Source organism: Nilaparvata lugens, chromosome 8, assembly GCF_014356525.2.
Source record: "Nilaparvata lugens isolate BPH chromosome 8, ASM1435652v1, whole genome shotgun sequence".
NCBI lineage: Eukaryota > Metazoa > Arthropoda > Insecta > Hemiptera > Delphacidae > Nilaparvata > Nilaparvata lugens.
In genome coordinates this window covers 15,460,349-15,476,763 of record NC_052511.1, presented here as the reverse complement: position 1 = coordinate 15,476,763, position 16,415 = coordinate 15,460,349, and the positions used below count along the sequence as shown (strand labels likewise).

General features: G+C 33.6%; 1 protein-coding gene across 6 annotated transcripts in view; it reads left to right on the top strand.

Moving 5' to 3' along the window:
• The window catches only part of LOC111064144 (tyrosine-protein kinase Fer), a 97,312-nt gene that overhangs the window by 1,458 nt on the left and 79,439 nt on the right, over positions 1-16,415 (top strand). For 4 of the 6 annotated variants that reach the window (XM_022351826.2, XM_022351825.2, XM_022351824.2 and 1 more), the window contains exon 2: positions 2,002-2,937. In XM_022351826.2, the coding sequence (XP_022207518.2) occupies positions 2,551-2,937 (387 nt within the window). In that variant the 5' untranslated portion in view covers positions 2,002-2,550. Of the gene's footprint in view, positions 1-2,001; positions 2,938-3,172; positions 3,205-16,415 lie in introns of those variants that run through there. The other 2 variants (XM_039434066.1, XM_039434065.1) reach the window with 1 other exon arrangement.

Here is a 16,415-nt window from a genome sequence, read left to right as displayed (position 1 = left end):
GCGGAGGGGGTTCGGTGGTCTTCCTCAGAAAACTTTATGTTTATCCTAAATACCCTGTGATCATGTTGTGAATTTCTATAAATTTTTAAAATAAAAATTCCCTCAAAATATCAATTAGTAGGATATTCCCATTTAGCGAATTTATAAAGAATCGTGACATCTTGGGAACAGAAAAAAACTATTCTCAGTTATTCTGCATGGATTAATATGCTATCAAAATTAACCTAGCTGATATAATTTCTACCTGCATGAGTATTAATTTTGTTTAAATAAAAAGTATTGTGCGAACTCAGGCCTCCCAGCAATAGGCTACGTTGGCCACCATTCAATGAGCCCTGAAATTATTCTCTCTTATGTGAAGAAGTATATCAAAGTTGAATGTTTGAAATTTGAAAGCCTGAAATTTACTCCTAATATTTATCAATCATCTCATTACACAGTCCTCGATACCAACTCAACTTAATAACAGACGCTCTGATATCAGACTAAGGACTGGTTGCACAAAATCCTAGTAAATTTTTAACGTAATTGAATGCCACGAAAACCAATCCGAGGAGCCTTCTTTTCAAGAAACACTCACTGATTGGTTCTTCTTTCAAAAAACCTCCTCTGATTAGTTCTCGTGGCTTTTAATTATTTTGAAAAGAATCCTTCTTTTCAAAAATCCTTCTCTGATTGGTTCTCGTGGCATTAATCATGATAAAAGTTAGTACACCGACTATGCAATCGGGCCATAGAGCTTCAAAATCCTTTCTGGTGGTTTGGATCCTCCCCTAATATAAAACTTTAGTCTATTAATCTCTCTTAATTACCATTATCAGCAGCAGCACATTACACACTCCAGCCCAGCACTCATGTGAGATAGTCCTTGATTTTTCATCTACACTCAATAAGTAATTCTCTCCTATATAGTCAGTTTCACGTTATAAAGTCAGCACCTGATAAACATTGGTTTCCTATCTTTGTCTCAATTGTCTGTCATTAGATAAAGCAGAATGATAGCTCTATCCTTTTCCAACTTCACCCTTGCCGGATCGTTTGTTTGCTATACGGTAGTGAAATACCAAAATTATGAAATTAAAATTATGGACTTGGTATAAGTTTTAAAAATTCATTATTAAAAATCATAAAAATTATATTTTTCTCACGAATGTAATTATTATATTTGAGATAGAATTGAACATTATTAACAAGAATCAACAATTGATATTATTATATCAGGAATCAGATACATCTGAATATATTGAATAGGTCTAATATACAATGCGGTAAATAGAAAATTGGTAACTCTGTTATGCTATCATTCCCACTGACCTCATCAAGCGAATCTCACTGCTCAATATAAGATTGATGAACTGGTATTTGCGTAGGTCTTATCAGCTTTGATACTTCTCTCCCAATGCACTGGTTCTTTTATTCAACGGCGTAACGGTAGTTAAATGTAATAGACATACTTTAGTTGAAAAATAATACAATAGTTACCTTTTTATAAAACCTTTCAATATAAAATACAACAGTTGTATTAGTTACTAATTTCGGATGTTCAATCCATTTTCAAATACGCTATTAGAAAACATACATTACTATTGATGAATGATGAATGATGAATTTTATTTGCCAAAAACAAAATACAAAAAAGCTTTACAAAAAATAAATATAAGTATATGCTACTGCACTTAAACCAAGATACATACATTTATTTAATTAGATATAATAACGAAATGATATCCTTTATATTATAAATAATAGTTTTAAAATGAAGATTCAATTTATGATCACATGCATAAGTACAGTAGGTGAGGCAAAAACACCGGCAAAAGGAAGATTCCATGTTACATTGATACCATGTAGACATACATGGTATTATTATTAATAATATAGACATATTTTCATAGAGAGTTGAAGTTATCTGAATAATAAAAGAATTATCCTCCAATCTTATTTACAAAGTGTTTGTTTTACAAGTAAAACATACATTGTTTGTGTTATTGTTTGTTACAGGAGAAACACCTCCCATCGCTCCCATGTTTAGTGACTGGTATACAGCATGTAGTAGAACAGTTGAGTGCGTGTAGTAAGAAGGGGAGGAGAGCTACCCTGTCGTGGTGCTCCCAGACCTTGTTAGTGGAGCCTCTCAGACCTTCCAGTGAGGCCGCTTAGGCCTTCTAAGGCAGGTCGCTAAAGTTTCTTGGTGTGGGATCTCAGGTATTGTTAGTGTGGGTTCTCAGGCCTTGTTAGTTAGGTCTTTCAGGCCTTTTTTGCGAGGGCTGTCAGGCCTTCCAACTTGAGGTGCTAAAGGCCTTGTTAGTAAGGTCTTTCAGGCCTTCTTGGCGAGGGGTCTCTGGCCTTCCAACTCAGGGCGCTAAAGGCATTGTTAGTGAGAGCGCCCTCAGGCCTTGTTAGTGAGGGCTCTACGGCCTTCTTAGCAAGGGCTTTCAGGCCTTCTTGGCGAGGGCTTTCAGGCCTACCAACTCAGGGCGCTAAAGGTCTTCTTAGTGAAAGATCTCAGGCCTTCTTAGTGAGAGTGCCCCTAGTTAGTGTCTTGTAGCCATGGGGTTCTCGGTGGACCTACAAGGACGCGCCGCGCACGAGGCGTTGATCAATCGCCAGGACGCGGAACTGCGTCTGCTGGAGACGATGCGTCGCTGTGTGGCGGGCAAAGTGAAGTGCGACCGCGAATACGCGGCTGCCCTGGCGTCGGTCTCCGCCCAGGGCATGAAGGTGGATCGTAGCGATGAGTTGGCCGGCAGCCTGGTGGCACAGGCCTGGAAGGCGATGATGGACGAAGTGGACAACGCAGGTCGACTGTTCCGGAGCAACGCAGATCTCGTCGAAAAGGAAACGCTCGAACGACTGAACGCGCTCTGTCAGGAGAAGCGCAAGGCGCGGAAACAGTACCAGGAGGAGCATAGTCGTATTCTCCAACAGTTCAATCATGTGAGTCACTTTTCATTAACTTCTATTTTCCATAAACTAGAATAGATTTTATTAGAATACAAAGGATTTATGTATAGAAATTGATATTATATAAAGTATTCTGTATAACAGCTCAATCATGTCAGTCACTTTCCATTTATCTATATTTTTCATAAACGAGAATTGATTTTATTAGAATACAATAGAATAATGTAGAAATGGAATCTTATAGTAATATGCAGTACCTACTATGAGGAGCATAGTCGTATTCTCCAACAGTTCAATCATGTGAGTCACTTTTCATTTTTCCATTTTTTACAAGCAAGAGGAAAAATATGATTACAGTGGAATAAGTTTTATTGTAGAAGCATCAACTGTTCACAAGCGATCCCCTCTCGTAACAATACGAGTATAATGTAGCCTATTGCGACCCAATGAAATAATGTCATTCCAAAGGTATGACATTACAACTATTATAACTATAATTCTGGCATTTTGAGTGAACTAAATGAAAAGGTCTACTGGAAAAAGAAATTGATATTATACTTCAAAATATATTATTATACATTATATAATAATATAAATAATATATTATAGTTCAGCTCCACTGTAAGTAACCTTAGAATAAGAATATCACCTACTAAGTTTTCTCTAAGGAGAACTTATTGACTGATTGTTGGAAGGACAATTGGACAATACTTCATCAATTCATTTCACACAACCAATAGTGTAATAGCTCACAGCACTGAGTAGAGAACACTAGGTTTCCTTCTTCTGTGCTCACAGTAATCCTCGATTTGAACTAAACAGGTTCAGCATTTGAATAGAATGGTGCATTGCGAAATATTCAACAATCATAATCCCAAGCTTATTTTCTTCCATAATTATTGATACTGTAATATCTTCTTGAATGATAAAAATTGAGGATTTGATATCCATTATGATCGACACTGAAATACTTCTCAAATCGAATACTCATTATCGACCGATATTAATAATACTAAAATAGCCTACTTATTTTTGGCTAATCTACGTATAAATAGAATGCAACAACTCAGTACAAACAGCGGTTGGTTCATCCATAGAGAAATAGAATAATAGCTCATTCATCGTTTTTCTTGCAACCCATCATAACTATTTCTGCTTTAACCTCTAGAACATTATTGGAGTTTGAAAAACATTGAACACCATTATGGACAATATAGCGTCGTTACAGTACAGACTTACACTCTTTTTATTATTGTATTTCTGCTTTTCAATTTTGACAACTTTGAGAACTTGGAAACTAAGATGAGGTGTTTCGTATATCCTACAAAGAGCTTACCGACAATTCCCATAGGTACAAGAAACTGGGAGTGCTCGAAGTAGGCCTACACTTCATGAATATTTCATTGTCTCAAAGGAGCATAATGCACTTGCTTTTCATGCTTCATCATGTCGGGGATTTTCGTTTGTTGACATGCTTGATATTCATCACACATGGTTAGAGAATGAATTTGAATACTGTTAGTATCGAGTCATGGGCTATGGGAGTGAGAGATTGAATTGTAAAATTATGAAATCGAAAATTGAGGGTTTATTTCAAAAATTCAACACGTTTTTGGAGAATAATCCCTGATTTTCACTGATTTTTTTCTTCAGGTATTATTATCTTTATTAGCTCTGACTTTCTTTTGTAATCTGTAGTAGACTTCTTGGTAGTTTACTAGTAGCATGAGGTGAAAATTCTTGAGTTATTGCCACAAATCAGAAAAAACTCAGAGCTGTCTGTAGTCCTATTGGAAACTAGATTAGTTCATTGCTTATTTACGAATAAATGCCTATGAAAACTTGTGTATAGTATTTCAGATTTCTTTGGCCAAGCATAGACATTTGAACAGTCCCATCAATTGGTGAATATAATGTGCACAGATTATTAAGCTGCGAATACACCAAAGTTATTAACAAAATGTTAATCCTAATAGATTCTATTAGATTGAACATAACTCATTATACACATCAAGTGTTTGTCAAGTTCCGTTCAATCTAATAGAATCTATAAGGATTAAGTTATTAACATTTTGTTAATAACTTTGGTGTAAACGCAGCTTTACTCAATGTTTAATATTTACTTTTCAGTTAGTAACAATATCCCAATGTTATGAATTGAATTGCGAACGGTCAGTAACTGCAAACGTGGTGAAATATCGAAAGCGAATGTGATATATATTATTTTTCAATGCTTTCACTTTTACCTTTGCAAACTGTATTCGCCTCAAGGTACATACATTTATCCAGACTTTTGCTCTACTCTCTCATACTCACCACCTCTCTTCGTCTTTTCTCTCTCGTCTCTCTTTTTCCTTGTTCGATTTTCGATCAGTCTCTTCCAAACTCTCCTTGTAGAATCTATCGTAGGCGTTTGTAGCTCAAACCTGACTGAATCGCTAAACTTTAATAATTATTGTAAGTTTTAATGTCAATCTCACCCTGTAATAATCCTGCTCTCTTGTAGAATGAATTATTATAATTTCTATCACTTTCACGAAATATTCATAAGCAGTGGCATGAAATATCTCCAATACTTTTTCAATTTTGTGTTGTATAATAACACAACTTGCTATGGATATTATGTAGCAGAGCACTTGTTAGGTGGTTTGCAAGGTAATATCATTTTGCCAAACGCGTTTTTATGTAAGCTGCAATTTGGAAAACAACTAGCGACTTATCTATTCAATTACCCAACTCTACACCTCAAACGTCTCAATTCTCTAATTAGAGTAATAGTCTGGCAGTTAATACCAGCAATTAGAAGTGTTCAACTAAACTCTAAACGAAATTTGTCTTGTGGCAAGTGTCGAGTTTCCGCTTATGACACGTCAGGCTGTTCGGAATTTCCGACCATTATTCAATAAAGACTGATAATATATTTTTGTCTTTTGTAAACAAATGACTATTGCGTATTGAACTCATTTTGGCTAATTGTGCTGTCAAAGCCATAAATTTAGTTTTCGCATTTTCAATTTGTAATGAACTAATTATGGAAGGTACAAAGGTTTTAGTGAATAAAACTAACTGAAGGCTTTTAACTTGAACCAACGTTTTTATTTTCATTGGCAGTTCTCATATTACTTCAAATTCCATGTTTTTAGGAAAGCGTACAATATAGGATAATATTCGAACATTTAAATGAAATAAATTTCAAAATTGTCTTGTCAAAGTGATTCAGCTTTTCCCATTTTCAATTTGCAATATAGGAGTTGATCTGTTTTACGGTAGTTCTACCTTTGATTATGGATAAGTTAAGTATTCTTATAGTATCCATAATCAAAGGCTCTATTAATATAATATGGACAAAATTCACATAACTTATCACTACAGTATAAATTTTTTGGTACATTAGAGCACAAAGTTGAAGTTTATTTGACTTTCAACAATATTTTATTAAGGGTTTCAAGGTTTTGGGATAGGTACTATAAATCAGAATGAAAACTATAATAATTGAAATAAAATTAGGTTGAGAAAAAGTAATAGAGATGAAATATTGAACATATTAATATTAATTTGATTGTATGGTATGAGATGTTATGATATTTCTCCATAATTGAAAGAATAAGACTTTGATGTTGTCAATACCATTAAATCCATATTTATATGATTTGTGATTCCGTCCACGAATAAATAAATAAATAAAACCAGGTTTCATGGTAACACAACATGGTATTGCCAACATCAACGTCTTATTCTTTCAAAAAGTAATATTAGCTTAATAGACGACATTCTCCTCCTCTAATATTGTTTTTTATTTTTCATGTTGAGCATAAACATTTCAAACTGTTTTGCCAATTAATTAATAAAAAATAATCTAAAAAATAATAAACTAAATAATCTATAGATTGGGCGTTTAGACATTGGTATTTCCCCCCTCTTTGACACTTTAATCTGAATTTCTTTGAAAGTTGGTGTGAGAGACTGAGAGCCCACCTGAAACTTAGCGCAAGTAGGCTACTCGAGTAGGAAGTTCTTTAGCAAGAATGCCTCAAGGTTGGTTCTTGTGTGTCATTCAGGGATTTGGCTCTGTATGCCAAACTGGAGTTCGTTAAAAGTTCATGTAGGTGTTCGGTATTGTAAGCGAAGTGGTAAGATGTTAGAATTGATGTTCTTGACCAATAACAATTTATGTGTATCAAGGAAATAATGTAGCCTGTATAAAGTTTGAAAAGCCTTTGTTTAGCACTCTGTAGGAAGAAATATATCAGAGGTATACATTTTTCCATTGACTCACCATGAAAAACTATATTCACATAGATTGTGGCCCATCGAATTACACACTATTCTAAGAATGATTATGCTATTTATTCCTCTACTAAAATTATCCATTCCCTATCAATTCAATTGAGATATGAAAGAAATCCAAATTGTTTAATAGGGTATTTTTCCGTTGACTTAACATGAAAAACTATATTCACATAAATTGAGGCCCATCCAGTTAACACTATTCTAAGAATGATTATGTTATTCATTCCTCTACTAAAATTATCCATTCCTATCAATTCAATTGAAATACGAAGGAAATCTAAATTGGTTCATAAGGTACTTATTTTTTACATTTTCCCAAACTTCATCCATAATTTAATTCAAATTCCTGAATATGGATTGACCAAGTACGGTACTTCCTCTATTTATCAGCTATAGGTTCCTTTTATACGATAGGAGACGTGAATCTTGATCCCTGAAAAATGAACCATTCATGAATATAGGAAGCTTTTAAATTAGTTTTAAGACGTTTGTCGATTTTAGGAAGCTAAAGCTGCGCTTACACCAAAGTTATTAGCAAAATGTTCATTTTTCCGTCCTTATAGACTCTATTAGATTGAACATAACTTATCATACACATGATGTGCTTATGTGTTTGTCATGCTCCGTTTAATCTAATAGAATTTATAAGGATGGAAAAATAAACATTTTGTTGAAAATGTTGGTGTAAACGCAGCTTTAGTAATTCACTATGAAATCCAAGCTTCTTCTTGGCAATGCCAATTCTACGCTCAGTTCAATGATTCAAAACTTGTGTCTGAAAATGTGTGAAATTAATGATCCATGCAGATTTATAACAGACCCATGTTCAAGTAAATAAATAACCTTCCAATGCTCTTGAGATTCTCTATTTCCTGTTCCAATGGCCAGAAGCAGAGTTGTACAATGTTCTAATGATCAAAATTAATTTCGTGATTGTGTTGTTAACTTCAATCAATCGCTGGGAACTGATTTAATTGTGGGATTCGAGAAGCAGCTGTTCTAGAACCCAATCAATTGAACTCTGGAGTGCTATTTCTGGATCAAGATATTTTACTTGATTTTATGAGTTGAAATTTCCAACAATAGAATCTTGATTACAATGGAGAAAGACGTCTGAAAATCGTGAATAAATTTATTCATTTATAGAAGTAGGTCGTCTTCTGTATTTGTATAAAACAGTGCTGACTTGATAAAAACTACTCAAAATCTGAATTCAAATTTGCTGTGGCAAGCAAATCATACAAATTACAATACATAATTGTCAATTGCTATTCGGATTCACCTTCATGTATTATCTCTCAAGCACATTGGTTTTTCATAAATCTCTTAAGTGAATTTATTTTAAGTAATAATATCTTGATATCTTGATCGATTCGCTTGCTTCAAATTATCTATTGCAATGATTAATGATGGTTTTGATGAAAGGGATCAAATTTAGTTGGAGAAATGTTTTATGTCTCCCCAAATTCATGTTTTATGCATTCTCCAATTTTTTTGTATTTTTTATGTATTCCAATTTTTTCCTTTTTTATGTATTCCCCAAATACATTATTCTTCCTGTTTTGAGCATATTGTCTACTGAATCTGAGTCTTTCCTGGTCCATTATTCCCGAAAACTCAGTTACAATAAGGCTACATTGGAAAATATAATGAAACAATTGCATACTAATTCATATATTGAAATGTATACAAAATATTTACGCTCATCTATCATCTTTTCATGTTGATGTAGACTACATTATTTTGAAAGCATCTTCATTCTAGCCTTTGTTATTCCCTCAATAGATTTTTTCAAAGTGTGTTATTCTCGTGACGTTCAAGGACAGTGTATTCGTGCCATTCTAATAGATGATACAAAAATAAAATTTGCCCAGAGCAAAATAATAACGTTGCATAAGTGACTGTTATAGCATTGACTATACATGCAGTGATCTTCGATTTCGAAGTCCTTGTTTCACCCTCTAAAAATTTCCTTCAATTCAATATCATACTTTTTGTCAATATTTTATTTGCTGCAATATTCAAGTATATTCAGAATTTGCAATAATGGGAAGCTATGATTGGTTTTTGTTAAATTCTGCACCAAACTGTGTTTTTCTGATAAATTATCTTCCAAATGTAATCAAACATTGTCCTTATTGTTGTGCAGTTGGTTAATCTGTCTTTTTGAAGTGGTATTGTTACGTGATTACTCTGCCACCTTATAATCGAAGCACGAAAAACTGATTTTTGACCTTGAGATTAAATTCGATTTCAATTCAATTTTGTGCAGAATTTCAATCGATCATACCTAGAAAAACACCAATTTTCCTCCAATTTCATGTTATTTTTAACTCATTTCACTTCACTCCATCACTCGATCAAGATTAATTACTAATCAACAATGAAGAATATGGCAGTTTGGGAAATTCCTTGTGGAGAAAATAATTTGTTTATATTTTAAAAGAAAAACTTTAATGAAATATAAGAGTTAAGAGTGATATATTAGCAATAATCAGTGAAAAACACACAGTTGAAGTGGATGTAAGCCGAATATTTTTCTCCGCTATAATCAGAGAATGTAAGGAGAATCCATTTTCTTTCCCATCTGGAACTTTTCCATTTTTGCAGTGAAAACTTTCAGTTATGAAATGATGATTAATTATTTCAAGGGGTTTGAAGGAACTTTCATCATATCAATGTAAAATAATTCTTCTTCTTCTTCACTTCAAGGATTAGGACTAGTAGATAACCTTTTCCGGTACCCATCTTTTCCTAGGCCGTCCAATATCTCTTTTCTCAGTGGGTTTATAATATAAGTGGTTTATCTTCTAAAGGGATTTTTCCTGGAGGCATCCCATTGAAGTGACTGCATTAGTTTTTTTCAGTTTTGAATAATCTTGTCGAGTACTGGTGTTATAGAAACCGTTGCTCTTATTTATATAAGAGCTCTTATCTATATTTTACATCGTTGCTCTTATATTATTTCGTCATTTCTTATTCTATTTGTCCCGGTGCAGCCGACAGATAAATGTTGATGAAATCAATGTTTATTGAATCAAAATATATTCATCATTGGCGATACTGTTTGTTAAACACGATAAGTTATCATGAAAATACTTCTGTCAATAATTCTTACATGACGCTCCTCTCTACGAAATAATAATTTCGGTTTCATATTAGACCATTTGAAGAATAAGTGAAAGTGGGGAATCGATGTTTTGTGACGAATTGTTATCGTATTTATATAATACCTTGATACATTCGATTCAGCGAGATGGGCTACATCTCTACTTCTAGATGTTTATTTGTAGTCAAAAATCAATGTGTAGTTCAAAAATGTGTAGTCATGAATCAATGCGCAGTTCAAAAATGTGTAGTCTAAAATCAATGTGTTGTACTGAAATATCTTCTTGTATATGCTTGGCTTTTCTCGGAATCCATATCAGCTATCGAAACTCAAATTTGTCAGTTCATTTAAATAGTATTCAATTGTGATATTCGAGATATTATGTATTGATTCATGTATTCAACTCAACTCGTTTGTATGAGCATACCCTTGAAACAAAATTTATTTACTTACATAGTATTTGGATTCAGAGTTTAAGAATTTTAAGAGTTACTTTTAGAATAAAGTTTTTTTTGTCCTTGAAAATTATTTTTTTTAATATGTGAATATTTCCTATTTAAGTGATGATAATGTGAAATATTTCTTGGCATATATGTAATGACATATACAGGTATGTTTGGTTTTGAAGCATCTAAATTTCAAAATCTATTTTGTGAAAATAATTAAGGATTGAAAATTTTGTGAAGTAAACAACTACAAGACTTAACCTATTTCGGACTATGTGTAACTTTAACTAAATTTGGGAGAGGAATAGCACAAGGTTAACTTATTTTTTCTCTCCCTATCATTTTGATGATGTACTTATTGTAAGAATCAATAAAGAATAAAGAGTTGAATAGGCCTATATTTAAAGAAAGAATAATATTGTTATTCACTCATCATCTGGACTTCTATATCCCTTAAAATCAGGAAGAAGTTTGTAAGTCCGGTAGAGAATTTTTCACTTGGTCTGCCTTTTGCTTTCTGTTGTGCTGATTTTATGATAATAATTACAGTAACACTACAAAAAATCTAAATTGTCTGAGCTATTCTAAGCCACCCAAAAACGATTACTCGAAGATTGGAAAATAGTTTCAATCTGGGATGCTGGCTGGTTTCATTGAATCGACCAGCAGCAGTCTGTAATGACCTGGACCCTAGACAATGCAGACGGAGTTGAGATGAGACAATTATCAGCAAAAAGCTGCAGCAGCAGGCAGGATTTGAAGTGGCCAGTGGCCACTAGTGCGGAACAGAACGCCGCTCTCAATGGCACTCGAAAAAATAATGATTTCTGCCACTAGAAACCATCCATGAGCCTACGGAAGCATCTATCCGATTTAGCCAGGCTGAGATTCACTTAAAACTGTCAGCATGCCTTGTGAATTACGTCAATGCTTCCCATTAAAAGAATGTTGACAGTTGAAAGTGAATATCTCTCTATAGCTGCATCCTTGTTACTACTTTCTTCTACTCTGGCTGCTTTAAATCTCACTCTTCTACCCTCACTTTAAACTCTCCTCTTCTCATCCTCCTTCCCCCTCCTTTTCCTCCTCCTCCTCCTCCTCCTCCTCCTCCTCCTCCTCCTCCTCCTCCTCCTCCTCCTCCTCCTCCTCCTCCACCACCTCATAACATCATCACCGCCAAGCTGAGATCATCTCTTTGAGGAGGCAACATATGTGAGTCTATTTGTGGCATCTTCCCCCAATACCCTTCCTATTCCTCCTCCTCCTCATCCCCCTCACCCCTCCCACTTGCTTCACCCGCACACCATTATTCACCTGACAGGCCGTGGATTTAGATTTTAGATCGGAGTCTCCCACTATCTTTAAGCTACTTAAACTCAAACAAAGCTATTTTTGCCAAAATTACCACTTAATATTCCACATGTTCTACTGCGGTGAAAGAAACGCTTATTTACGTTGAGGTTTTAGTTGGAGTGAAGAAGATAGTTGATAAGGTTTATTAGGGATGTGATGAAACAGGCTGTCTGATTGATATAGTCTGTAACTGATTGAAATAGGTTGTAAACTGTATTGTGGTAACTGTTAATTATGTCTAGCTAGTTTACTAATTTAAATTGTGTGGATGTATGCAAGGTCAATCATCTTCAATTTATTACAGTACTTTGTTTCTACATAAGTTAGTTGATTCATTAACAATTCATTGATTTCATTCATCCATTTATTCGTATATATACAATCTATCAGAAATCATATATAAATATGATTAGGAAGGAACAACAGGCTTGGCCCAAAATTATTCCATTCCCAAATTTTGATAATAAATAAATAAAATGTTCAAAAATTAGGTTATGTTTCCACTGTAAAACGTTCAAGTAATTCATTTCATTTCATTTCATTTATTCAACTCAAAACAAAACAGATACAAAAATAATCATATACAATTAAAATAATCATCACAGTACTTGGTTCATTAATTATCAACTTTCAACTATTATTTACCTCAAGTATTTAAATTATTTAGTTAATAATTTCTAAAAATTTGTTAATTGATTTTTGTTAGGTGTATATTAGTTTTGAAAATTATATATCAACAATATCATTGTTACTCTCAACAATATGTTATAACAATATCGCCTGCAACCGATATAATTTATGGAATCAAAAGAATTGCATCCATTATTATGTGAAAAGAAAACTTGAAAATATGGGCTGCCAGACTTTTGAGGTGATTTGTTAATGTTGTGGCAGCTGGAACCGCAATCTCTGATCAGAATAGATAATGCATAATTCATAGTTTTCATTTTATTGAATTATTTAAATTATAAGTGCTTTTAAAAATTAATGCCTACAAAAATAGTTCCATTTCAATTCAATTCAAATAATATACATTGAATAGTGTCACATACAATAAAATAATAAACAACTTATACTTTATCACAGAATATTATAAACTAATACAATAAACAAGCAATAAATTATGTTGTGTAGAACACAATATTCCATGGTAAACATAGACTATACTCTCATCTCTCATGTAACTTAGTACACTGCACTGTACACTGGTGACAAAATATCATCCATTACAGTATGACTCCTGTAATTGTATTACAGGTAGGCATTCATGATTCATTGACATCATGAAGCTATGACTCATCTCCAGAGTCATACTCTGATTTTTTGCAGGATAGGTTTCTTTGGAACTACTTTTTTGGTATAACTCTCAAATAGCTTCGTGGACAAAGAGAGAAAATAATGAGAATTACGCTTTGGTTGTTGATGATACCTGTACCGGGTACCTTATTACCTGATGGTAGGCTGTCGTTCCGAGAAGAACATGTCCGTGCTGCCTCAGTTCCGAGAAATGCTCGATTCGATATCCTGATCTTGATCTCCCATATCAGAAACACTTTCCAAACATATAACTGTAGTCACTCACTATACAACGCTATCTAGTTCCAGTTTGTGTGGCTTGAAATCTGGCAACAAAGGTCTTATAAAAACACTTCATGAGCGTCACTACTCTCATTCATTTTTGGGATATTTTCTTCTTCTTCTTCTTCTTCTTCTTCTTCTTCTTCTTCTTATTTCCCGCTCCGTTCTTTTATAATAGTCTAAGGCCCGGTTGCACAAAAGCAGCATCGTGATTAAATTCACGAGAACCAAACAGAGAAGGCTTTTTCAAAAAGAAGACTTCTCTGATTGGTTCTCGTGAAATTAAGCAACCGGCTCTCAATGTTTTTGTGGTCAATCCAGAGTGAAGAGGTGCTTTTTACGTAGGCCTATAATAACAAATAGCCGGGCACCGAGCTAATACAAGGCCGCGGCCTACGATATTGCAACGTCGCAGTGTAGGCCTAGAACTTAATACATGATTGGTGAAAACGATTTTTTAAAATACCAGCTGATCTTTTTCACCAATCATGTATTAGATTCTAGGCCTACACTGCGGCGTTGCAATATCGTAGGCCGGGGCCTTGTATTAGAGGTGGCTATGGCTTCGCTCGTTATTTTTATTTATTGATAAACAGAACACAATTCTCTAAAATGATCGTGTTTATATTTCACAGCTGGCTATATGTCAACTTATGAATTTTCGGGGATGCGGTACTGTATTTTGATTTTTCAGATACTCACTCGCTCACTCTTTTTTTCACTATCCACAGCTGTTTCAGCAAAGGATGAATTTTCCTTTTAATGTCGTTCAGCGAGTTTTCCCAAGGATGACACCTAGTGCAATCGAATTTTTATATCATAAACCTACTATGTTCCAAATTTCGTGAAAATCGTTAGAGCCGTTTTCGAGATCCGTTGAACATAAATAACAAGATATAAATAAATATAAATAACCAGATATAAAAATACAGAAATTGCTCGCTTAATATAATAGGATAGATCTTATATGAATGAATATTGAATATAAAGAAAATAAAAATCTCAGTACCCTTTTTTTGAAATATTTTATCACAAAAAAGGGTACTGAGATTTTTATTTTCTTTATATTTATATTACAAGTAGCCCTATACAGAAAAGAGAATGAATATTGTACTGAAATCGAATACTAAACTCAGACTTATTTCATCCTTCATAATATTTTCTTGTGGTAGATTGCTGTGTATCCAATAAAAATTATGCAACTGCAGTATTTTCTCAACTAACTTGTCTGTTGTTACTCGAATTAATTTCGACTCTTCCAGAAAGTATGGAAATTAGTGGCCTTATAACCGTAATTTCTTGCAGTATTCATATTTTCCATTATATAACTCTCGTAATAACAGTTTTTTCAATGCCAACTACTATGTTCATTGTCCCCATAAATATACAGTATAGTAATTGGTAATACCATTTCAATGTCGTTCTGCGCATTATTTCTCACGTGACTCACTTTCTATCACGTTATTAGTTGTTTTTCATATTTACCTAATTACTTGAATTATCGGATTATTTTTACAATTCTATTCATACCATCTTTATCCATTTCGAATGTATAATTCCGTTTGTTACCAGTATTTTTCATTGAGTTAGTCTTGTATGATTTTTTCCAACCTCTAGCTATCATCGTTTCTTTCTGTTATTGTATTTTCTTCCCTTTTCAATGATATATTATTATGTGTATCTAGATTTGTTCTAACTTGTCTATTTGTGCAAATAAAGGTATATTTATCATTATTATTATATAAGGCAAATAATTTGTCATTATTTTTCTTGTCCTTCCCTTTTCGACCTTTTTTCTTCTCCTTAACAAGATCTATTTCATGATTTTTCTATTCTTACTTATTTCCTACCCTTTGTATAATTCTTCTTCCTCACTGTTCTTGCTTGTATACAGTATCAACATTTCCAACTTCTCTTGTATTCATTTTATTCATCACATCCCTTCTCCTCTTCCTTGGTCTTATTCTCTTTGATTTTTTAAACATTCTCCTCTCCTCTGATTAGCCATCGATTTATTTTCTTCATATTTCCTTACCTTTTTTCATCTATGCCTATAATATATAATGAAGGAAAGAATCGGCTTATACATGTAGGAGATGGGAAAATCACGAATGACGCATTATCACGTCTGACCTAAGGAACTGATTAACTTGAAATTTTGCATAAAAATTAGTCTTAATTTACCGATGATGGTTATAGGCCTATTTTAAATTCTCCCAGATTTCAGTACGTCAAGTATTTAATTAGACCCTTGCGGAGCACGGGTTACGTGCTAGTTTTCAATAAATTTGGGAGATGAATAGCACAAGGTTACCATATTTTTCCTCTCCCTGTCATTTTGATAATGTACTTATTGTATAAATTAATAAAGAATATATTTGAAAACCTATTGATATGATGAATTGATTCTTCACTGATTTATTTTCTACAAATTTTCTTATACTTTTCTCATTTATGTAGTTGATAACCAATATAGTAGTTGATACCTATTGATAAGTAAAACATTTTATTATCTTTGTTTCGGATTCAGCTCTCCACAAACCAACATAGAAATTCCGTTTTTTCACGGTGTAGCAAAATTATTGTTTACATAGGCTATGTTGCTCGGAAAGCTTGGCCACCCAACTTTATGAGCCGGAGTCTCTGTTGAAGTTTGAGAATGTTTTTAGAAGAAGCGAATAACTGAAGAATGCAGACAGGAAGTGAGTTAGCAATGAAAACAGTGAGAGGCGGCG